The sequence below is a fragment of the Coregonus lavaretus genome (assembly GCF_964263955.1).
Source record: "Coregonus lavaretus genome assembly, chromosome: 2".
In the NCBI taxonomy this organism is placed as follows: domain Eukaryota; kingdom Metazoa; phylum Chordata; class Actinopteri; order Salmoniformes; family Salmonidae; genus Coregonus; species Coregonus lavaretus.
Genome location: NC_139989.1, coordinates 39,855,402 through 39,876,261, shown reverse-complemented (window position 1 = coordinate 39,876,261; position 20,860 = coordinate 39,855,402). Strand labels below are relative to the sequence as shown.

Here is a 20,860-nt window from a genome sequence, read left to right as displayed (position 1 = left end):
TGTTTCATTTTCACGTGTCCTGACTATATGGTCATGTAAGACTTGCACACAATTTTATGCGACTCTTTTTCTGAATGGAACCATTTAGCCTACGTACATAGCTAAGAGTTCAGAATTTCCCCTGATATACAGAACCATTCGAATGCCCACTGAAGAACATCAGGCAAATAACTTTGACACTTTATCTATCGGCACCGATCCAAAACGTACACACAAGTTGGGTTTTTGTTCAACAAAAAGCTGTTTTTCTTACTGACAGCAGCCCAGACCGATTGGTTCCAGTCCCTCTGAAAGTGCTCACGGTCCCCAGGTCACGGCTGAACCTCTCGTATTTATGTGAGTTGAACTTCAGGCTGGCAGGCTAATTCAATGGTATGTGTTTTCATTAGGTCTCAGGGGCCGAGTAGAGCCCCCTCGCTAACTTGGCCTGTCTGGACTCTGACCCCGGTTTTATGCAGGGTAATAACGATGGGGGTCAAGGCTTTGGAACGCACCCAGCCCAGACTTAAGGTAACAATTTGAGGAGATAGGCAGCAACATTACAGGGTTATGTAACCCATAGTCGCCAGTCCTTAATGACTTCACAGGCCCTCTGGAATGTCCACTTCTCAATAAGTCTCTCTTTTCACCGCTCTGTTTGTGGCAACACAAATTAGCTTTGATATGGTAACCTTAAACAAATCCTTTGTCTGTGCTGTCCTGTCCTGTGCTGTGCTGTGGTGGTAAAAGTACTAAACTGTCATACTTGAGTAAAGTAAAGATAAACTTAATAGAAAATGACTCAAGTAAAAGTGAAAGTCACCCAGTAAAATACTAATTGAGTAAAAGTCTAAAAGTATCTGGTTTAAAATGTACTTAAGTACAGTGGTGGAAAAAGTACTAAATTGTCATCCTTGAGTAAAAGTAAAAAGTAAAAGTAAATGCTATACGCATTTAGTTTTTTACTTAAATAAAAGGCATGCGGGTGGGACATGTGCACCAGACCAGTGGCGATTTTCTAAAAAGAATTAGTAGTTTTCAATGGCCACCTGACAACCAGAAATAGACGCCTGAATTTTAGATTGGGTTCTTTCCTTTTTTCTTTTGTGGTTGCATTATTTATGATTTCCTGTTCTTTCCTGCTTAGCTGTTCACATATCTCTCTCCTTCAGTAAAAACACAGGGAATGAGGATTGGGCTATCATGTACAAGAACAAAGCCTCACCCAATTTCAAGATAATGATGTTTCCTACCATTATGACACCATCGATTGATATTCAATGTCAGCAGCGGCAGTGCCTTTGCATTCTGCTACAGCAGGGCCCTGTAAGCTGACTGGTCCTTTGAACGAATGGCTTGATAAAGATCAACATGGCACCTTGCCACATGTGGTCTCTCCACTCTACACCATTTGTAAAGTGAGGAGAACTATCCCCCATACAGAATGACCAGCTCTGTTTGTCCGGGGGGGCAATCCACCCCAACACAGGGGCCTTCAGCCTTATAACATCGAACATCCTCGGCCCAGGCCAGCCGCGACGTCAGCAAGCCTCTGGTGCCTAGGTGACACATTTCCCAGGGGAGGGAGCCCAGCCCAGGCCTGGTTCTGCTGCTGCATCATGGGCCAACTCACTCTGCTCTGCTCTACTGCCGGTCGTAAACACCAATTACTTAATGAGGATGCCTGAATTCCTGCCATGCATGCTGCCCAATTTACTGTATTTTTGGGTCTCCACTGTGGCTGCCCAGGGAGGGATGCTTTCTTCTTATTTTGGTTCCTGGTGAAATTATGTCATTATAAGATAAAGGGAAAGCTGTGATCCTTGACGACTGCCCTACTTTTAAAGTTATTTTGGACTTTAACATTGTTACGGGCCATGATATTCCTGGCCATGGTAGTTTCTACTTTGTGTGTTCTTTGTCTGGATCTGTTTTCCATGAATAAGCTGCCAACGGATGGGGACATGTTGTGCATTCTTGCCCAATGACAGGCAGCAGGGCAGGAGCACTGACATAAAATGTGCCACTCCCAGAGGTGAGGTGAAGGATACATGTTCAGAATGAGAGAAGAGCAGTTCCTATCATGCCTCCTGGGCAGTCTGAATGACTGCCATGATTGCAGTATGCGTGGGAGAGATGCACGGCTCACCTGGTAAAACCTTGCCCAAAGTAATGATTGACACATTTGATTGCTCACTTACCTAAAGAATGTTTCTGTTAGGTCAAACACTTATTGTTTTTAGGTGTGTGTGCCTGTGCATGTGCGTGTGCGTGTGTGTGTTGCAAAATCTAAACAGTAGGTGGTAAAGTTTGATTACTTACTACTTGCATTAGAGGTGTAGTTATGTAAAAAAAAAAAAAAAAAAAAAAGGGGGCTCAGGCAGTAGGAGTAGGCTACCTGTTGAATGCCACTCCAAGTAGGCTAGCGCCTATCTATCAGCCGTGGAGTAGTATACGCACTGACTTTAGCCCGCCCCCTTAACAAAGCCAAATTACCATGGGCTTTTATGGCACATCGTCACTGAGAAAGGCTGGCCCTGCGATAGAGCTAATTTTTAGGACTGTCTATCCACACGCAAACCAACATACAGCGCTTGGCTTGATTACAACTGCCGTGTATTAGCAGTTCCTTCATATTTGAACGATTCATCTTTCTATTTCTTGTCAGTCAACGTCTATTTCTGAGGGTCACAGAATTCACCAGCGGATTTTTTTTTGTGCTGAGAAGTTTGCTGTTCTACAGTTTTATTACAACTTATTTTTCTATTTAGCTTCCTCTGTATTTTTTGTCATGAAATTAACTTGAACGTATAGAACAGCAAATATAATTTCTGTCAAGGAAATACCTTTTATCATCTCCCTCCAAACGGACTGCAACAACAATGATGAACAAGAACGGGATGGTGACAAAAATTCACACGAGAATTAGGACCGATCCTTTCACGAGCAATTATGAGTTGCTTGGCAGAGAATTGGGCAGGTAAGTCGGATGAAATGTTTCATAGGTTACGTTACCCTGTTCAGATCATGAAATTATGAGCTAGAATAGATGTCTATGCGTGCTGCAGTGCGAAATAAACACGGGGAGGCAGGGGTAACACACTGTTAATTCTTTAAAATTACAAATTGGAAATGTTTGTATTTTTCTCTCTGCACGTGCAAACGGGAATTAGTGAACATTTCACCGTGTCGGCCCAATCCGGATGAGTGGCGCCGGCACTGCCATGGAGACTCTCGATCTGCGCCCATGAAATTGTTTTGTGTGGTTGGCATTTTTTTTGTAAGGAAAATCTGTGGGATTTATTATTCTTTGTGCGCGTTCTGAGATTTCTAGAATTTGATGTAAGTATAACCAGCCTGGTCTCATAGACTAGACGTAACATAGTAAACGTAAATCTGGGACACTTAAACTACTATGATATGTTACTTTTGGTATGGTTACATAAGACAGAAGGTTACTTAAGGCAAAAATTAGAGGTTGGTTGGCCAGGCGTATAACGCGAACGTCTAGCATGCGTGTTGGATTCTCATCACGGACAACTTTAGCATTTTAGCTAATTGGCAACTTTGCAACTACTTTTTAGCTACTTTGCAACTACCTAGCATGTCAGCCAACCCTTCCCCTAACCTTAACCCTTTCCCTGACCTTAACCCTTTAACCTAACTCCTAACGGTGGTGTAAAGTAAGTACTTAAGTACTACATAAGTCGTTTTTTGGGGGGTATCTGTACTTTACTATGTATATTTTTGACTCCTTTTACTTCACTACATTCCTAAAGAAGATAATTTATTTTTTACTCCATACATTTTACCTGACACACAAAAGTACTCATTACATTTGAATGCTTGGCAGGACTGGAACAATTTTCAATTCACGCACTTATCAAGAGGTCATCCCTACTGCTTCTGATCTGGTGGACTCACTAAACACATGCTTCATTTGTAAATCATGTCTGAGTGCTGGAGTGTGCCCTGGCTATCCACAAATAAAATATAGAATTGTGCCATCTGGTTTGCTTAATATAAGGAATTTGAAATTATTTATACTTTTGATACTTAAGTATATATTAGCTATTACATTTACTTTTAATAATTAAGTATATTTAAAACCAAATACTTCTAGACTTTTACTCAAGTAGTATTTTACAGGGTGACTTTTACTTGAGTATGACAATTGAGTACTTTTCCCACCACTGACTCCTAACCTTAACTCATAGCCTAGCGAACGTTAGCAGCTAGCTAACGTTAGCAACAACAAATTGGAATTTGTAACATACCAAACTTTTTGCAAATTCGTGACATATTGTACGAATTGCAATTCGTAACATATCATACAAAATGGATGATGGACAGCCACAAATGAATACATTCCATACGAAACGTAATTATCATACTAAATGGAGTGTTCGTATTTACGTACAGAATAATACGAAATTGGTATAACGATGTATGTTGAATTAGGATAACAGCCTCTAATGCACAATTGCATGGGTAGATCATTCTGAAAGGTGTTCATGACAAAGATGGTGGATAAATTAAGACAATTCAGTCAGCTGTTTACCATTGACAGAAATTGTCTGTTCAGTCTACTTAATTGGGTGTGTCTCCCATAGACACCAATGTAATAGCAGCTGGGTCTGGTCTACATACAGTAGTTCATTGACTTTCATTGAATCAGAAAAAACAGCAAGTGGTGTGTCTCACTCACTCTTCCGTCTCTGTTTATGATCTTGTAGGTGTTCTTGGGGGTCCACCTGACAACTGCGCAGGCGCATATTTTCAGTCACAATAAAGAGCATCATAATTATGTCTCTCTTATACTCTGAGAATTGGTTTTGTTTTGGTATGTAGGCTACTTTTTATCATGGCTGATTTTACATGAGTAAGGACTTGAGTTTATAAATGCTAAATCAACCTTGTTTTTCTATGTGGTGTTTTATTTTGGGGCAGATGGTATGTTGAATGTTACTTCCTTCTAAAATGGGACAATTTTTATGCTCTTGATACACATACAGTATCAACACTAGAACCAAAAAAAATTGCCTCCCTTTGGAATTCATCCCAGCCTCAAGCAGTGGCATGTGAAACTTATCTGATTCTCCTTCAATTGTTGTCAGCTGAATTGAGATGTCAGAGGAGATGGCACAACACAACGTCCCCTGAATGCAAACTATTTTACCCTAAATCCCCATCTCTCCCCTCTTTAACTGCTACTGCTGTTGGGGCCCTCGGTGGCCCCTTTGCATTGGTAGAAGGGCGAATATGCAATGCATTTGACCAGCCCCAGTATTATTAGCATGAAATATGCTCTAACCTACATGCACCATCACCGCAAATCACTGGACTCAGTAGCTCCCTATCTCTATCTCCACCATCCAAGGAATCTCTGGCACACACAAGTTATTAACACAGGAAGAGATGTTTGCTATTATTCTGTGTTTTCCAAGATCCAGACCATGCCTACAGCCTCATCCATGGCTGTTTGTTTGGGTTTGTTACAGTGGGCTATTTCCCTGCCAATCAGCCCTGTTTTGTCCTGGGGGTCAGGGTGGGGGATAACATGCAATTACCATCAGTCTCCCTCCGCCCTGCTCTGGCCTCCTGTTGTTCTCCACAGATCAGTGAGTGTGACCTACAATGCATTTTAACCCAGACACTAAAGTGTGTGCATTCCAAGCGGGTTGAATGGGGGGGTCTCAGAGCTGTTAAACTCCCATTTTAAAAAGCCAGTAGCCAGGCTACTTCTTCCCCAGGTCCAATACACATGGAAAATGTTTTAGTTAGAACCCGTTGACTAGGATTATTAAATAATCTAGACTTTGGTCATCACATCGTTTCTGTCTCAGGTGATGTTATACCAATACCCCATGCACCTGTCCTTATAACTTCATAGGGAGTGGGAGACAGGGAGGTATTTCATTTTTTCTCTCTTTCCTGGATAGTATGCAGTCAGGGCGGTTAAATAAAGACTAATTCACTTTGGCAGTTGGTAGAAGCCAGATTTCCCTGTCAGACATCCTGGGCCAGCAGCCAGGACCTGGGGGGGCTGTTGGAGCTCTGAGCGAGCCCAGTGTCCTGGGGGTGCTGTTGGAGCTCTGAGCGAGCCCAGCGTCCTCTCAGCACCCCTTCCACCCCATCTCTCTCTCCTCCTCATCCTCCTCCCATTACCTCCTCGCCCCCACAACATCCTGAGATCTGGCCTCATAAATCCCATTAAGTGCAGGAATGTGAGCTGTGTTGGATGCCAGGAGAGTAGCTTGTCATGATTAGATGGCTAGTAGAAGAGGAATGGATCTCTCCCCCCTCTCTCTCTCTTCTCCACTGTGTGTGAGACCTTGTGGCCCCTGGTAAACCTGCTGGAGAGGATTTCCGCAATGACACCTTTGATGGCTTCTCAAATCTGCCCCTGACTGCTTCCCTTCAATGACCCCCCCCCCCCCCCCCCCCTTGAATTGGTTGGATTGGGTCCCTGTTACTAGGTCACATGGGTGTCCTCTGATATTTACTTGGCCTAGATTTTCACTATCTTCACTATGATTTAGAAGGACAGCAAAGGGGTTGTCATTAACAAAAATGTGTGGGTTTTTGTGTCGTCTGAGGGGAGTTTATGAAGAGGAACCCAGCCCATACTGTGTGAGAGAGGCAGCTGAAGGCTATCAGCTGTCTGTGCTCTTCAGACATGAGTCACTCCCCTTTGAGAAACACAGACCCCACAGGAAAACCAGTTTCTCAGTTAGATTAGTGCCATCACCACCACAATAAGTTCCTGGGTTGGTGTCTATGCATACTGAATGAAAACTTCCTTTTATGGTCCCCTGTTGATTTGAAAATTGACATACCACATACATGAAGATCTGCAAATCTGGTGTTGGTGTGTCTGCATAATTGCCTTTTCTGTGGGATTTGGGATTTACACAGAATGTTAAAGACAACCTTCAAGTGGCTTCTGTCTGAGTGTCTTTTAGAAGCAGCTTCCTACTCAAGGAGAAGGCTGAAAGTAATGTCTTCTCTCATGGTCCAGACATTTGAATTGAAGCATGTTGAATTTGATGTCTGTATCCACCTCAGTAACCCCTGTGCTCTGGTCTCTGGTGTGTTACTACAGACAGGGTGTGAAAACAACAGGGTAATGATGGCCTCGTTTAGCAACCTTTGACCTGTTGTCACCATCTTTAAAAGGCCTCCTGTTGCTCCTCAGCATCGCCTGGGGTTTCTTTTAATTTCATCTGCAGTTCCCAGCATAGAGGTAGCTGCTCTGAACTTGGGGAATTGGCTAATTAAAGAAGAAAGGCTATGACTTTGTCTTTTGATTTGGAACAATGTGCCCTAGCAATCCTTACTAGGGCTGGGAACCAGTGAGAGTGAAGAAAGGGGAAGGAGGAACAGCCCACAGGGAATGGGCTTGTGCCAGCTAACCTATCCAGGAGGAGTAGCAGGCTTTGGTTTACAGCACAGCCAGCCTGGAGAAAAGATATAAGAAAATGACCGGCACCAAGCTGACACTCCCTCTCCATACAGACACTGCTTTTAATAGCAGAACCGTAGGGATGCCATTATGTCTACCTATGCAGTTTCCCTGAATGGTTGCCTTTCACTGCCAGGCTCTGTCTGGCCGAGACATCTGACTCCAAAGCAGTATCTGTGTCATATGTCAAGTAACATGGCAGAAACAGTTGTCAGTTGAATCAGGGAAGTGAGGGAAGGCCGAAATTCACTAACAGGGATGTCAAAGGGTTTGGTAAGTGAGGTTGCGGCCTCCAGTTTTTTTCAGGGGTTGGGAGGACTCCGCTGTGGCCTCCTGGACCCCCTTCCCTTCTCCCCTAGTCCAGCCCCAGTGAAGTGGGTGGTCCTGGTACTAGTACAGGGGCTGCCATGTTTGCTGGTCAGCCTGTACAGGCCTTTGTGTGGCTGTCTGAGGAGATGCAGGATCCTGCCAAAGGTCTGGGTGGAGGCGTTTGGGAATTCCATTTGTCCCCCGCTGCTGTCAGCTGTAAGAATGGGAAGTGTACAAGACTCCTTTATCGCCCTGGGATGGACAGGATGGTGTTTGTGGAAGGCTGGACACAGTGGGGTGATTCTACAAATCGGATTTCCTGCCCACACCCGCAGCCTGACCCACAACACCTCTGCTGAATCCATCAATGTATGCAGCAGCAACTGGAATGCTCAGATGGTATTCTAGAATTGTGGTTGTACGTTCTTTTCTTTTCTCTGTGCCTGGGGGTGGGGCTTGTGGACAGACAACAAGCCCAGCTGTTGCACTCTTCTCTTTATGTTGACTTTCAGAGAGCGCTATTAGTCTTATCACCCACCTGCCTGTCCATAGAGCCACTCAGGCCCAACCGTCACTCCCATCTCCTGCCTGTCAGGCCCTCCACTGTTGAGGAGGAAGTGGAGAGAAGGATGTCTTACTACACTGGTGAGGGAGCCTATCACTTGGTGTATTTATCATCAGTCCTATATTGCATAACAATGGTAGATAACTCGATGTGTATCCCTCTGTTTTGTAATACCACTCAGTCCACCTCTTCATTTTCCTTTTGAGATGGTTCACTCTTTCGACTAGTGGGCCTTTGTGGTCTTTCAGTGGCCTGTGCATCCCACCTATTGTAATCTGTTTCACTGCACTGCACATTTTTTGCTTTATTTGTTGCGTCATAATTGTTTGGAACTCAGTGCCGTAGTTGCTGTTTGTCTCTCCCATGATTACTCCTTGCAGGGTCATGGCCAGAGTCAATCAATCAGATTACTGAAAAGACCTTGGAAGACAACCAGATAAAACGTGTGAGCCTACTGTAAATGAAACCGTTAGTTGTGTTTCTGATTATTCAACATATCCCTCTCCCCCACTATTTTTCTCTTCCCAGGGGAAAGTTTGCTGTGGTGAAGAAGTGCATTGAAAAGGCGACAGGGAAGGAGCACGCTGCCAAGTTCTTGAGGAAGCGTCGGAAGGGCGAGGACTGCCGCATGGACATCATCAACGAGATCGCTGTTCTGGAGTCAGCCAAGGCTAACCCCTATGTGGTGGCGCTGCACGAGGTCTACGAGACCAACTCTGAGATCATCCTCATCCTCGAGTGGTGAGTGAACTCATACGTATCAAAACAGAAAGTCCATGGAAAACGTGGTGTGTCAGTGTACAGTATGTGAGTGTTTGGATCTCTGCACCACCCTTAGCTCATGTCGCCAGTGATGGAAGAAAATGCTGGTGATGGTAATCTAGAAGACCTTTTAAATACTCCTTGCATGTTGATGCTCCACCACAACGCAGCACTGCCAGGAAAAAACGGGATGAAACGATAAGGTTCCTAATGAGGGGGGAAATGAGAAACCATTATGCGCCATTTACCAAAAAAACTTTCCATCTCTGCAGGTTTTTCTCTTTCTGCGTAGTTTCGAGGGATTTTGATGCGGTCGCCTGAGTCAAAATATATTCTGCTGATATAAAGCATGGGATTTTTTTTATGTGATCTTTATTTCAAAACCGCATGTGAGATCTTGCGTAGACAGGATGTTGAGTGACACGTCAGTGCGTTGGGTTTCTTCAGAAATGGTAGATTACATCTCTCCGGTCTAACCCTAACACGTCAACTTCCTGTGTTGCACACTTTATGCTGAGAATGTAGCTGCCTGTCACTCAAGAGTTTCTGGCCTTAAAAACAGCTGTGTGAACACGCACACCAAGCACACGCATGCCTGCTTGAACCTTGTAACCTTATAAGGAAATTATAACTCTGTGGTTGGAAGCTGTGTTCATAGCCACATCTCAGATTCTTGTTACCTTGTCTGACTGTTGATTGTGTCAGTGTTCCTGTGTACAGACTGATGTAGATGGACCAAATGACTAAATCTATAAGATTTTTTTTTGAATAATTATTTGTCACATTTTAAGGAAAGCTAGCCTCAGTAAAATGGTTTCATCATGCTTCAAAGCACCTATTCCGTCCAAACACAGGTGCACCAGTCAGCATCTGAGCTGCATCCATCTGATCAATGAAGTCAGGGAGGAAGGAAAGGATCTGTCTGGTCTGTTGTCATATGACCACTATCTAGCATCTGTGTTATGACTGTCCTCCATGACCACTCTGGTCTCATTCTAATTAGGAGCCAGAGAGAGTAATGAGCATCCTAATTATCCCCTAGCCCCATTACAGATAGACCACACCAACCAGTTAATCTAGAAGACCAAAAGACTGTCCCCTCCTGACCCTGGTCTGGTCATAAACCACCCACACACACCCCCCTCTTCTCCACCCATTCCCATCCTAGACATGGAATGCTCCTGCAGAACAAAAGGTTCCCTATAGGGGGGTGGGTTTGGGGGTGTTTGGCCTTGGACCCCAGTGTGAAAGAGGAAGCGGAGCCACTAGTTCATGCCTGCAGGGGGGTCAGGGGGTCAGCTCTGCAGGGGCAGGCACTGGTCCATAGCCCTACACTAGCTGCCAGATAACTTTGCACTGGGCCAATGTGCATAATTTAGTGCCTTGACTTTGTTTTCCTTGTGCAATCTTCCTTTGTCTGTCTGAAGGTTTTAGAGATTCTTATAGGCCTATGTTCACCAGATCCCAGTATAGGTTATGGTTCCTAGTGAAATCCCCTACTAATTTGGTAATATGCAGCCATTGAGATATGTTGTTGCAGCCTGTATGACTGTGAGCTCTTTGGCTGTTAAAGGGCTCTCTGACCTCAGCGTGGGCTAGATTTGCTGCAAACTAGAGAATAATTTTCCATTTCCTGTGGGTTTACATATAAGCAGTTAGTAACCTCCCAAAAGTAGCACACACAAAGTAGCATGCGCATACACTCATACTCATACATTGGTCTTCACATAGCCACAACCACATCCCCTCGCAACGTATGAGAAATGGAAGCGAGAAGCTAAATTTCCATAATCTGTAAATTTAAACCCAGTCTGCGCGAGTACCACAACCCCCACACATAATGACTAGTCTAAATGCAAATGCAACTTTAATGAGAAATAAACCTGCATCATCTCTGCTTAGAACGCATTCTGATGGTTGAATCATAAATGGTTTTCCATACTCTGGTCACAGTCCCATGGCCTGCTTCTCATGGAGGTGAATAGTTGCAAGAAATACATTTTCTTAAATGGTTCTCCAACAAACATATTGTCATCTGTGTGTTCCCAACTCTCCACATGTCTTGTCAAAAAAAACATGGTGTTACCAGAGATCCAAACAACCCTCTAGGATGAGACAAAACATCTTAAGTTTTGTCATATTGACAAATACAGGATTGTGCAGATACATTTCTAGATGAACCTGACTTTAAAGCTTTTCAAGGTCACAGAGTACGCAAGGCTAAGGTTTGGTCCAACCCTCAGTCACTACATATTTGTTTATCATTTGGCAGACAATACAAGATACAAATGTTGTGAATACTGTACTTAGCCTTTTCACCTCAAAGAGGCTTTGAACTCATGACCCTGCTGTAAACTCTGAGGTAACTTCAGATAAGAGATACCCAAAATCCTAACCAATTACAGGCAATCGGATCGTCCTGGGAATGGCATACAGGCCCACAGATTGCCCGGCCAATCATAACCCTAGAGCAGCTTTAAAGCTTTACAGGGTATGTTTATGAAAATGTATCACTTTGACTCACTCTTGCTTGATCTTTCAGTGCTGATGGAATCATTCCTGAGGTAATTTTTTCTAGAACAGTTTTTCAGCCCCTCTGTAATTGGAAAGAGGGATATGTTTTTTTCTTCTCCTCCTCTGTGTAACGGTATCTGGTGTTTTTACGTGGGTATTGAGACATCTTACGTAACGTACATTTAAACCCTCACCTCCAGTCCATGTCAGCCATTTACCTTTGTCACTTCAAATGTATGCTGTCCGCAGATAAGTAAATGTATTATATAAGAATCTTTGACACACATCTCCACTGTTTGGCATGGGCTGACCTCCATTTAAAACTGCAATAGTCTTCAGAAAATATTTTTAAGAACTAGTAAAAGTGTTTTTGAGGATGAGGGCTGGCTAATAATTTGTATTCCAATTTTTGAATTTCCTTGAAAAACTGTTTGTACCGAGTTCTCTTCGTTCTAGTAGGGTTTGATACATCAAGTCTCCTGTAATGGGGGATGAGTGTTGTCACAGCATAATCCCATCTAAATGATGACAACTCTGAAACCAGAGTCTATGTACTGTACTGAGTACAGCCAATATCGTGAAGGACACACGTAAACACACTGTCCCACATGTCCTCTCATTGAGAGCTCATGGCTCATCTGTCTTTAGCTCTTTGCCTGCCCTCCGCCCAACCCTAATGTTATGTGGGTGACGGCTACTGTGAGTCTCTTTTGATGTGAATCTGCACAGTTCTTCTCTAATGTCTTAAATGGATGGGAAACCATTCCATGTCATATGTCTGCTGACTGACAGTGGGGAGACTGATCCACTGAGGCATAGAGGGAGAAATGAGACCATACAAACATGACGGCAGGAGACGTATCAAAGTGCTTGGAGAGTATGTCCTCAGTCCATTTAATTTCTACAGGATGGCTCTTGTTAGTACTAAAAGCCTTGTCACCTCCTTCCAGATGAGAGTTTATGAAAGTATTTTGGAGGGGATCTTCGTTTCCGCCTATTGGTAGTTAGTTCAAACGGGGAAAGGAGGGGGTGGGATAATTAGACCTATTTGACTGATTTTATTTTTATTTTATTTTAATCAATTGTATTAAATTGAGACCCAGCACATGGAACAGATGAATAATGGGTGGCACGATCAGTCAGCTTTTTAAAAATCATGCAGTTGTCAACAAGCATAAATCAAAGCCATGCTTCCAACGACACACTGATGTCTCTAATTTCTCCTCTACCCCCCAAAACCGGTATTACTAGGCCTGCTATGCGCATTTGGTATACATGTGTACTGTAGGGACTTTGGTTTGAATGGTCCTCTTGCTTCCTTCAGTAGTCTTCCACCAACTATTTTTTGGGGGGAGTGTTTAGTTGGATTTGGGGTGTTTTCAGCAGGTGGGGTTGGGGAAAGGTCAAGAGACGGCCAGCATTAAATGTGTGGTGCCCCAAGCGAAAGAGGATTTATATGGCCCAATGATTGATATCCAGAGAAATCCAGAAAACAGAACCTCATATTTTCACAGCTGAGGACAGTAAAGGGGGCAAGAGTGCGAGGCTAACCAGGGATTGGGTGGTGTGGTTATGTAACAGTCATGCCCGGGCCATGGTCGCAGATTTCCTCTCAAGATAAAAAGCATGTGTGCTGACCAAATCCCCCACACATGGCTGTGCTATTTGGCAACGTCATCTCTCCAGGCTTTTCATCTGCTTTGGAGAAGCATCCAACATAAATCTGCCATGTCCCGGACGGCATTGCTTACCATTGTTACAAAAGCATGACAATGATTGACAAACCAGGAATTTGCCTCTACACCATCTAATTTTGTAATTAGCCTTTCTATTTTCAAAGTAGATCCGGAAAATAGGATAACCCCACTCATCCTGAGCAGTTAGGAGTAGATGCCCAGATTGGATGAACTCCCAATTTTTGGGGAGCGACACATTGGTGTGGGGATTATCCCTGCAATTTAGTGTTCTACGCGTTACTATGAAACTATGGGATCGTTTCAGTGTGCTGTCACTGTCTCAAGTCTTAAACTCTTTATTATACAACAGGGCTCTCTAGTTTGATAGATTTGAAATTAGTTCCCCTTCGTTTTGTGTTTGACTTATCTGTGTGTGTCTGGAGCCTTATCAGGGGCTGGCACTGACTGATATGGGTCCTCGTAGCTCGAGTCAAAGCTGAGGTCAGGGAGGCACAATTTTTCTTCTGATTTACGGGTGGGACCGTTGGAGCGCCACAGACAGGAGTCACATGCCGTGGATGTGGAGCACAGACCCTGTTCCCAAGCCCAAAGTACAATAACCACAGGGCCAGTATATAGTACAATAACCACTCCCTGTATATAGTTACTGTTATTTTATTTTACTGCTGCACTTTTATTATTTTTTACTTAACACTTATTTTTATTTAAAACTGCATTGTTGGTTAAGGGCTCGTAAGTAAGCATTTCACTGTAAGGTCTACACCTGTTGTATTTGACGCATGTGGCAAATAAAAATTGATTTGAGTTGCGTAACTTAAAAAAATAAAATCACTGGCTAGGGCTTGACACACTGTTCACTGTGAATGTGATAACGGGATAGGTGTGGGATTGGCATTGTCATGTTTGAGTTGATAGTGGTACAAATGCAGTGATTTACAGTGTAAGGATGTACACTATTCATGTGTGAATGCTTTACAATGCATAATCAGCAATCAATCACAGCAGCCCAAGCAAAAACTACAGACATAACAAACATGTACATTGTTGTTCATCTCATCACTATGGGCTCTATTTTGATCCTCCATTGCCTCTGTGTTTTCCAGTGCTGCCGGTGGAGAGATCTTCAACCAGTGTGTTGCGGACAACGACGAGGCCTTCACGGAGAAGGATGTGATCAGGTTGGCCAGACAGATCCTCACCGGCGTGGCCTGTCTGCACCGCAACAACGTGGTCCACTTGGACCTGAAGGTCAGTAGAAAGCTAGTCTCGGCACCCAGAACCAAATCAGCTACTAGTTACGGCTGTCAAAGCGAGAGACTAGTATAAAAACAGGGTTTCTCTCTGTAGAACTTATGGAATTTTTCAGTAAAATACTGCAGGGTTGTGTAACAAAAAAGACACAGAACAAAAGCTGTAGGTCTTATAGGTTTGTTTTGTTTGCCCAGCGACAACAAAAACATTTGTTGTTGATAATGATGAATAAAAACATTGTTTTGGAGCGTGTTAGTCCCGTATAGCTCAGTTGGTAGAGCATGGCGCTTGCAACGCCAGGGTTGTGGGTTCGATTCCCACGGGGGACCAGTATGAACAAAAAAAATGGAGGAGAAAAAAAATGTATGCGCTCACCAACTGTAAGTTGCTCTGGATAAGAGCGTCTGCTAAATGACTAAAATGTCAATGTAAAAATGTTAGAACTTGGCAGGCGGGTTATGGCGGAATATGAAGAAACCCTCCTCTGATCCAGGGTGTTTATGAGCAGGGTTTTTGGATGAGGGGGACTGAACCGACACTGTCCCCAGACTAGATTTTATTGGCTCGCCATCTTCCTTCTCTCCTCCCCCAGTGATAGACAGTATTAAATCTATTCCTGGTGAAATGTCATAGGCTGGCTGTCTCAGACTCTGGTCTGTCTCTGTCTTGCTCCTTAATTTATCCCAGATGTCCTGGCCAAAGGCCCCAGGCCAGTAATCTAGTCAGTATGACATGGGTTAAAGCATCTAATCTGATAGGCCCTCCAAGACATTCCACCTTTCCTAGGAATCATCTAATAGCCTGAGGGGATGAACCTGGTTTAGTGATATTGATGTAACCAAATTGAATCCCTCTGGGGCTGTACACTATGGGTTTCGCTTATACATGTAGAGGTAGATTAGACTCTAGTGGAAGGCCTTGAGTCTCAATGACTACTCAACAACTGATTAACTATCTATCAAGCATGGAATGTGACCTTTGTCTGTCAATTCACATACCATGCACTCTTTAGATTTGGTCTCATCTGTCTTGGCCTCTCCCCTCAGCCCCAGAACATCCTGCTGACCAGTGCCATCCCACTGGGTGATATCCGCATCGTGGACTTTGGCCTGTCCAGACGCATGGACAGTGTGACAGAGCTCAGAGAGATTCTGGGCACTCCGGAGTATGTGGGTGAGTTCTGGCTTCTGCAATCGGTCTATATCAATAAGGAAGATGGATAACCAATTCTTCTTAACTTCATTACTGTAAAATGTTTATCAGGACTAATTGGTGTTGTCTATTGTTATCCCAGCTCCAGAGATCCTGAACTATGAACCCATCAGCACAGCGACAGACATGTGGTGAGTAAGAGCTAAAGGGACAATGTCCGCCAAGCTGATATCAGCTAGTGTCCTCAATAATCTCGGTTTTTCCAGAAGCCATAAAATATTGATATCACCCGCTGAAAGACGTGCTAATGATTTCTACAGATTAACTGAAGTAATGCAGCGTCAAACAATCTAGTGTTTATAAAGCCAGCTCCACAGTGGAAATCTGAGAAAAATACTTTAAAATCTGCTTCTTTCCTATGTCTTGTAGTCTGACACCTTTCCCTCTTCCTCCTCCTCTCTCAGGTCCATAGGGGTCCTGACCTACGTCATGCTGACGGGCGAGTCTCCGTTCCTGGGGGACAACAAGCAGGAGACCTTCCTGAACATCTCCCAGGTCAACGTGGACTACTCCCAAGATGCCTTCGAGGGCGTCTCCTCTCTCGCCATTGACTTCATCAAGACCTTGCTGCTCAAAAACCCCAGGTGAGGAACAGCATAGGGTCAAGAGTCGGCACTCAATTAGTTCAGTTCCACAGCCTGACAGATGGATGTCCTCCAACATGACCCATAGTGAGTTCAAGGCTAATTAACACATGAATGATGTCATTCATACTGCTGCTTGTGGCACATCCTCATTAAAGGTCTCCCAATGCGTGGTAATGTAAATACATCATTTAATATAAGGATACTGGTCCTTGTTACATTTAATCTATTAACACATTCTGTGTCATCACTGTCACTATCTGATCAAGTGTTCCAGCACAGAAGGGCTAGATACTGTATGTCACCATCATGTCTCAATGAAAAACAGCAGCAGTCTATCGCTGTGATCCAGGCCCATAATCTTCACTCTATATAATTTAATTGCTGCAAATGATCGGCGGTATAAAAAAAGTGGAAAAGATTCCTGCGTGTCTGAGTAATCCCAAAGAGGGGAAAAGGCTGGGATGAAAAAGTGGCCAATGGTGGTTTTTCAAACAGACTGTCGGGGGGAAAAAGTGTCTGGGGGAAGGGGAAGAAGTTGTATAACTGCATATTTGTCACCTTTTTTTACCATTGGCTTTCCTTTACATATATTCACATGAGCTATTTCAGTTTTACTTTCAAAACATATTAACAGAAGCTTTAAAGTCCTTGCTGCCTAGACATTGATGATTGATTTGAGATCTGACACTCATTCTCTCTATGTCTGTGTGTCCACAGGAAGAGAACCACTGCAGAGGAGTGCCTTAACCACCCCTGGCTGAATGGGCCAGCTGACCCCTACACACAGCTCCACGCCAGCTCTCTACCCTCATTGGACGAGCCTGAGACCAGCCAATCAGAGTCTGAGCCTGAGAGCCCGGCGCCCTCCCCAGAGCTGGAGAGCATGGTTTCGTACCTGACGTGCCCCGGTCAGGTGGACCTGAAGACAGGCCGCAATGCCTTCTCCTTCACTTCTGAGCCCTTCCCCACACGGCCAGAGATCCATAAGGAGCTCATCTGCTGAGGGAGGGCTCCGCTAGACACTGTGTAGTGACTGACTGGACTGCTGTCACAGAATGGACGCTGTCTGGGAGCCAGTGAGGCCTGGTCTGGCCCGATGCAGGGCATCCAGCTCTGTTTGACTCTGTGTGCTACTGCTGTGATGGATATGTGATAGGTCTATGAGCTCAGCTGACCATGTGCAGTAAATCCATGCGTGTTTGATGCATGTTACCCTGTGCTCATAGTGTGCTGATGTGTGGCATCTGGTGACGAGACACACTGACACACTTTAATGCATGTGTAGTGAGGGTACTGTAACTGTATGAGTGGTGTGAATGGAAGGAGTGGCCAGGTCTTTGTGCTCTGCTATGAAGACTAGAACAGTGGGACTGACTTCATCCATCCATTACTTGGTCTGGTCTGCACTCTCAGTAAAGGAAGTCCTGCTTTGTCCCAGGCTGGGTTGATCCCATGTTGGCCCTCAACCTCGCTCTCACCTTGGCTCTCCTTCACGTTCCACTCCCTAACCGACCTTTGAACCAGGACTTCTCCTCTCCTTTGTGAGGACGTGACTGTTCACCCTGAGAGGAATTGGCGTCAGCCAACAGGAAGTTGGAACCACTTTGCTTTTGTTTAGGTCTGCGCCTTAAATGCCTTTCATGATGATGTTGATTATGAAGGATGCCTATGTGGTTAGACAGATGCCCCTAGTTGAGATTCTGCCTATGCAGCAAAGGAGAACTAACTGACTGACTGTTAGGGGAGTACCCTCACAGAAACCAGTCAGAAGGGTTAAATGGTCTTATCTGATTTTGTTTGTGTTCATATGACCACTTCATGCCGCCAAACATAGAAAGCAATCTCAATCGCCACATTTAATTAAATCACATCCTTTGTTTAGTTTAAGGACAATCTTGATGTCAATTTAAAGCACTTTTTATTTTAAAAATGAACTTCACAAATGGTCAAAGTAATAACCAAAGTCTTAATGAAATGGCTCAAAAAGCACAGTTTAGTTGAATGATTAATTAAGACACAAATGTACATAGCCACTTCCCACCATCTATTTTTGCATAGTTTCCACCAAGTGCCATATAATTCACCTGTTGTGTTGATTTTTCTGTTTATACATGTAAGAACATATTTGCTATTGTTGCACAATTTCCTTGTACTCATGTTTGAAATATCATCAGTTTGCCATGTTGGATATGTCACAATATATTTCCTTTTCTTCAGGCTTTGTGAACAGATGTTTGTTTTGAAGAGGAAGTGCCTAGGATACAATGACATCACAATAATTTCAAATTGTGGCGTTAATGACAGTTCAATGATTTGCAACCAATTGAAAGGCTTTGTAGAAAGCTCCTTGGGATATGTGGTGTTTGAGAGTGAAGAGAAATTACTCTTGAGGACTTCTCAAAGTACTGAAGTGTATATTGTTTGATAGTGTAAGAATAATCTGCAAAAAATATTTTAAGATCCATAATGTATGAACATTTTAATAATTATTGTATGCCTCTTTTTTTCTTTTTCTTGACTGTACTTATGACTTTCATTCCTGGTTTCTGCTCATGAATTTCAGGCAGGTTTGCACTTGTGTCCAGGCGGACGTTACATTGAAATGAATAAATGTTGATGGCATGCCTCGCAAAAATGTATCGAAGAACAAATGTACATTTTGTATTAAACTATTCATCTTGATGAATTTACTTCATTTGTGGTCTGTTAGACATGGAACGACCAAGTGTTATTTTCCCCATCTATACACTCACCACTTCGTCTTGCTGTGCCCTCAACCACAAAGCTCTAGTCTAGTCAGAATGTAGTTCCTTGTACAAAGGACCAGGGAACCATTGTGACCCTTTTTAACCTTATTCGCCTCTTGTGTGCAGAACATTATGGTCTCTTCACTGGAAAGACATTCCTCAGACTACAGTATCTTTAGTTTACACTTAAGACCATTTCCCAAGTTTCTGTCTTTCCTGTTTTTTTTTTTTGGGGGGGGGGGGGGGGGGGGGGGGACCAGTTAAATGTAGCAAGAAGAACTGATGGGTTTCCAGAAATATCTAGCCACTCTTCACAGGAAATACCAGTGTCACTTGAAAATGGACATGATGCGATGGTTTCTTCACTGGTACACACACACACACACACACACACACACACACACACACACACACACACACACACACACACACACACACTCCCAACCACAACTCTTACACACACTCCCTTCCTTGTTTACTTGCAGCAGGTTGAACAATGTCCCTGTATGCCAATGTTCTGGAGTCCTGCTTTAATGTGCTCTTCCTCTGAGGGTCGGCACTGGGCCCAGTCCAGCTAGCTCCACTCAGGCCGGGTTGAGCTCTGGATGGATGGACAGACAGGCCCTGCCTGGAGTGACCACCTCCCTGAATAAACTGCTCCTCAGACCTGTGGAATGCAAGAAATGTGAGTAACACTTTCCTTCTCCCTCCCTCTTTCTTTAGTCACCCTTGTTAATATAACCTTTGTTTTCTCGGCAGGAGTGGCTCTGTTTTACTCCGTTGCTATATTTACACCCCTACCAACCCCAAACACACATTCACACCCTCGCACACACACATTATGCAAGCCATGACAGATAATAGTCATAGCCTATGTTGCAAATTCTGTCTGGGTTTCACACAGTTGCAGGATCATTTTGTCCTCATATTTATCTGGAAGACAGCCATTGTGAGAGGATTTTAAACTAATTCAGGTATAGTTATATTAAGAGCAAAGCCTTTGCGGAAGAACTGCAGCTGAAAGCCAGTGGACCAATACAAATGAAAATAATAAAGCAGAGCTTCCATAGACGCCAAGATAACCTGCTCTCTGGGGGAGAAGCAGGTGCAAAGGCTTCAGAGGAGTGGTTTTCCTATCATTTATCATTCCTGGCCATCTCTTTCTACCAAAGCAGGACATAACAAATTGATTCAATGATCTGTTACAGCATCTAACTCATCTCTATGAACCTTCACCCTCACATGTCCAGCGAAGATTATGTTGGTAGTACTCTGTGTGAACTGTGTTGCTGAGTATGAAAAAAATAATGTATGCACTCACTAACTGTAAGTCGCTCTGGATAAGAGCGTCTGCTAAATGACTCAAATGTAAATGATGTACAACACAAAATGTGCCTGTTCTGTTTGGAAAATGTAAGAGACATCTGGATTCTAAATCGTTCTTGCTAAAAGCAGCCAGCAAGCTTTTTCTTCCCTGGTAACAAGCATCCTAAAACAGTTGTCACCACCTGGATCCCCTCCCAACCTTGATCCCCGAGTTGAAAATATGGAACAGGGAATCCGAAACGCAGAACATGTGGGGAAGAGGAGGAATCTTTTGTCTTCCCATATAGACACCATTGACTGAACTCAACATCACCAGTTACAAAACCAAGGTTGACCATATTTGACAACAGGTTTGAATTTGTGATATGGACCACTGGGCCTGTATTCATTTGAATTGTTTGAGCACAGGGCAAATACTATGCAAATGGTGGTGAATTTTATTTCCA

The 20,860-nt window shown here is 43.7% G+C and overlaps 1 protein-coding gene across 1 annotated transcript; it reads left to right on the top strand.

The window, feature by feature from the left end:
- Positions 1-2,349: 2,349 nt before the first annotated feature.
- On the top strand, positions 2,350-19,023 carry LOC311138220 (serine/threonine-protein kinase 17A-like). Its single transcript, XM_084172896.1, has 7 exons — positions 2,350-2,959; positions 8,847-9,059; positions 14,395-14,539; positions 15,589-15,715; positions 15,837-15,885; positions 16,159-16,338; positions 17,059-19,023. Exons 1-7 carry the CDS (start codon positions 2,862-2,864, stop codon positions 17,342-17,344), a joined length of 1,098 nt encoding a protein of 365 aa, XP_084029022.1. The 5' UTR covers positions 2,350-2,861; the 3' UTR covers positions 17,345-19,023.
- Positions 19,024-20,860: the final 1,837 nt, after the last annotated feature.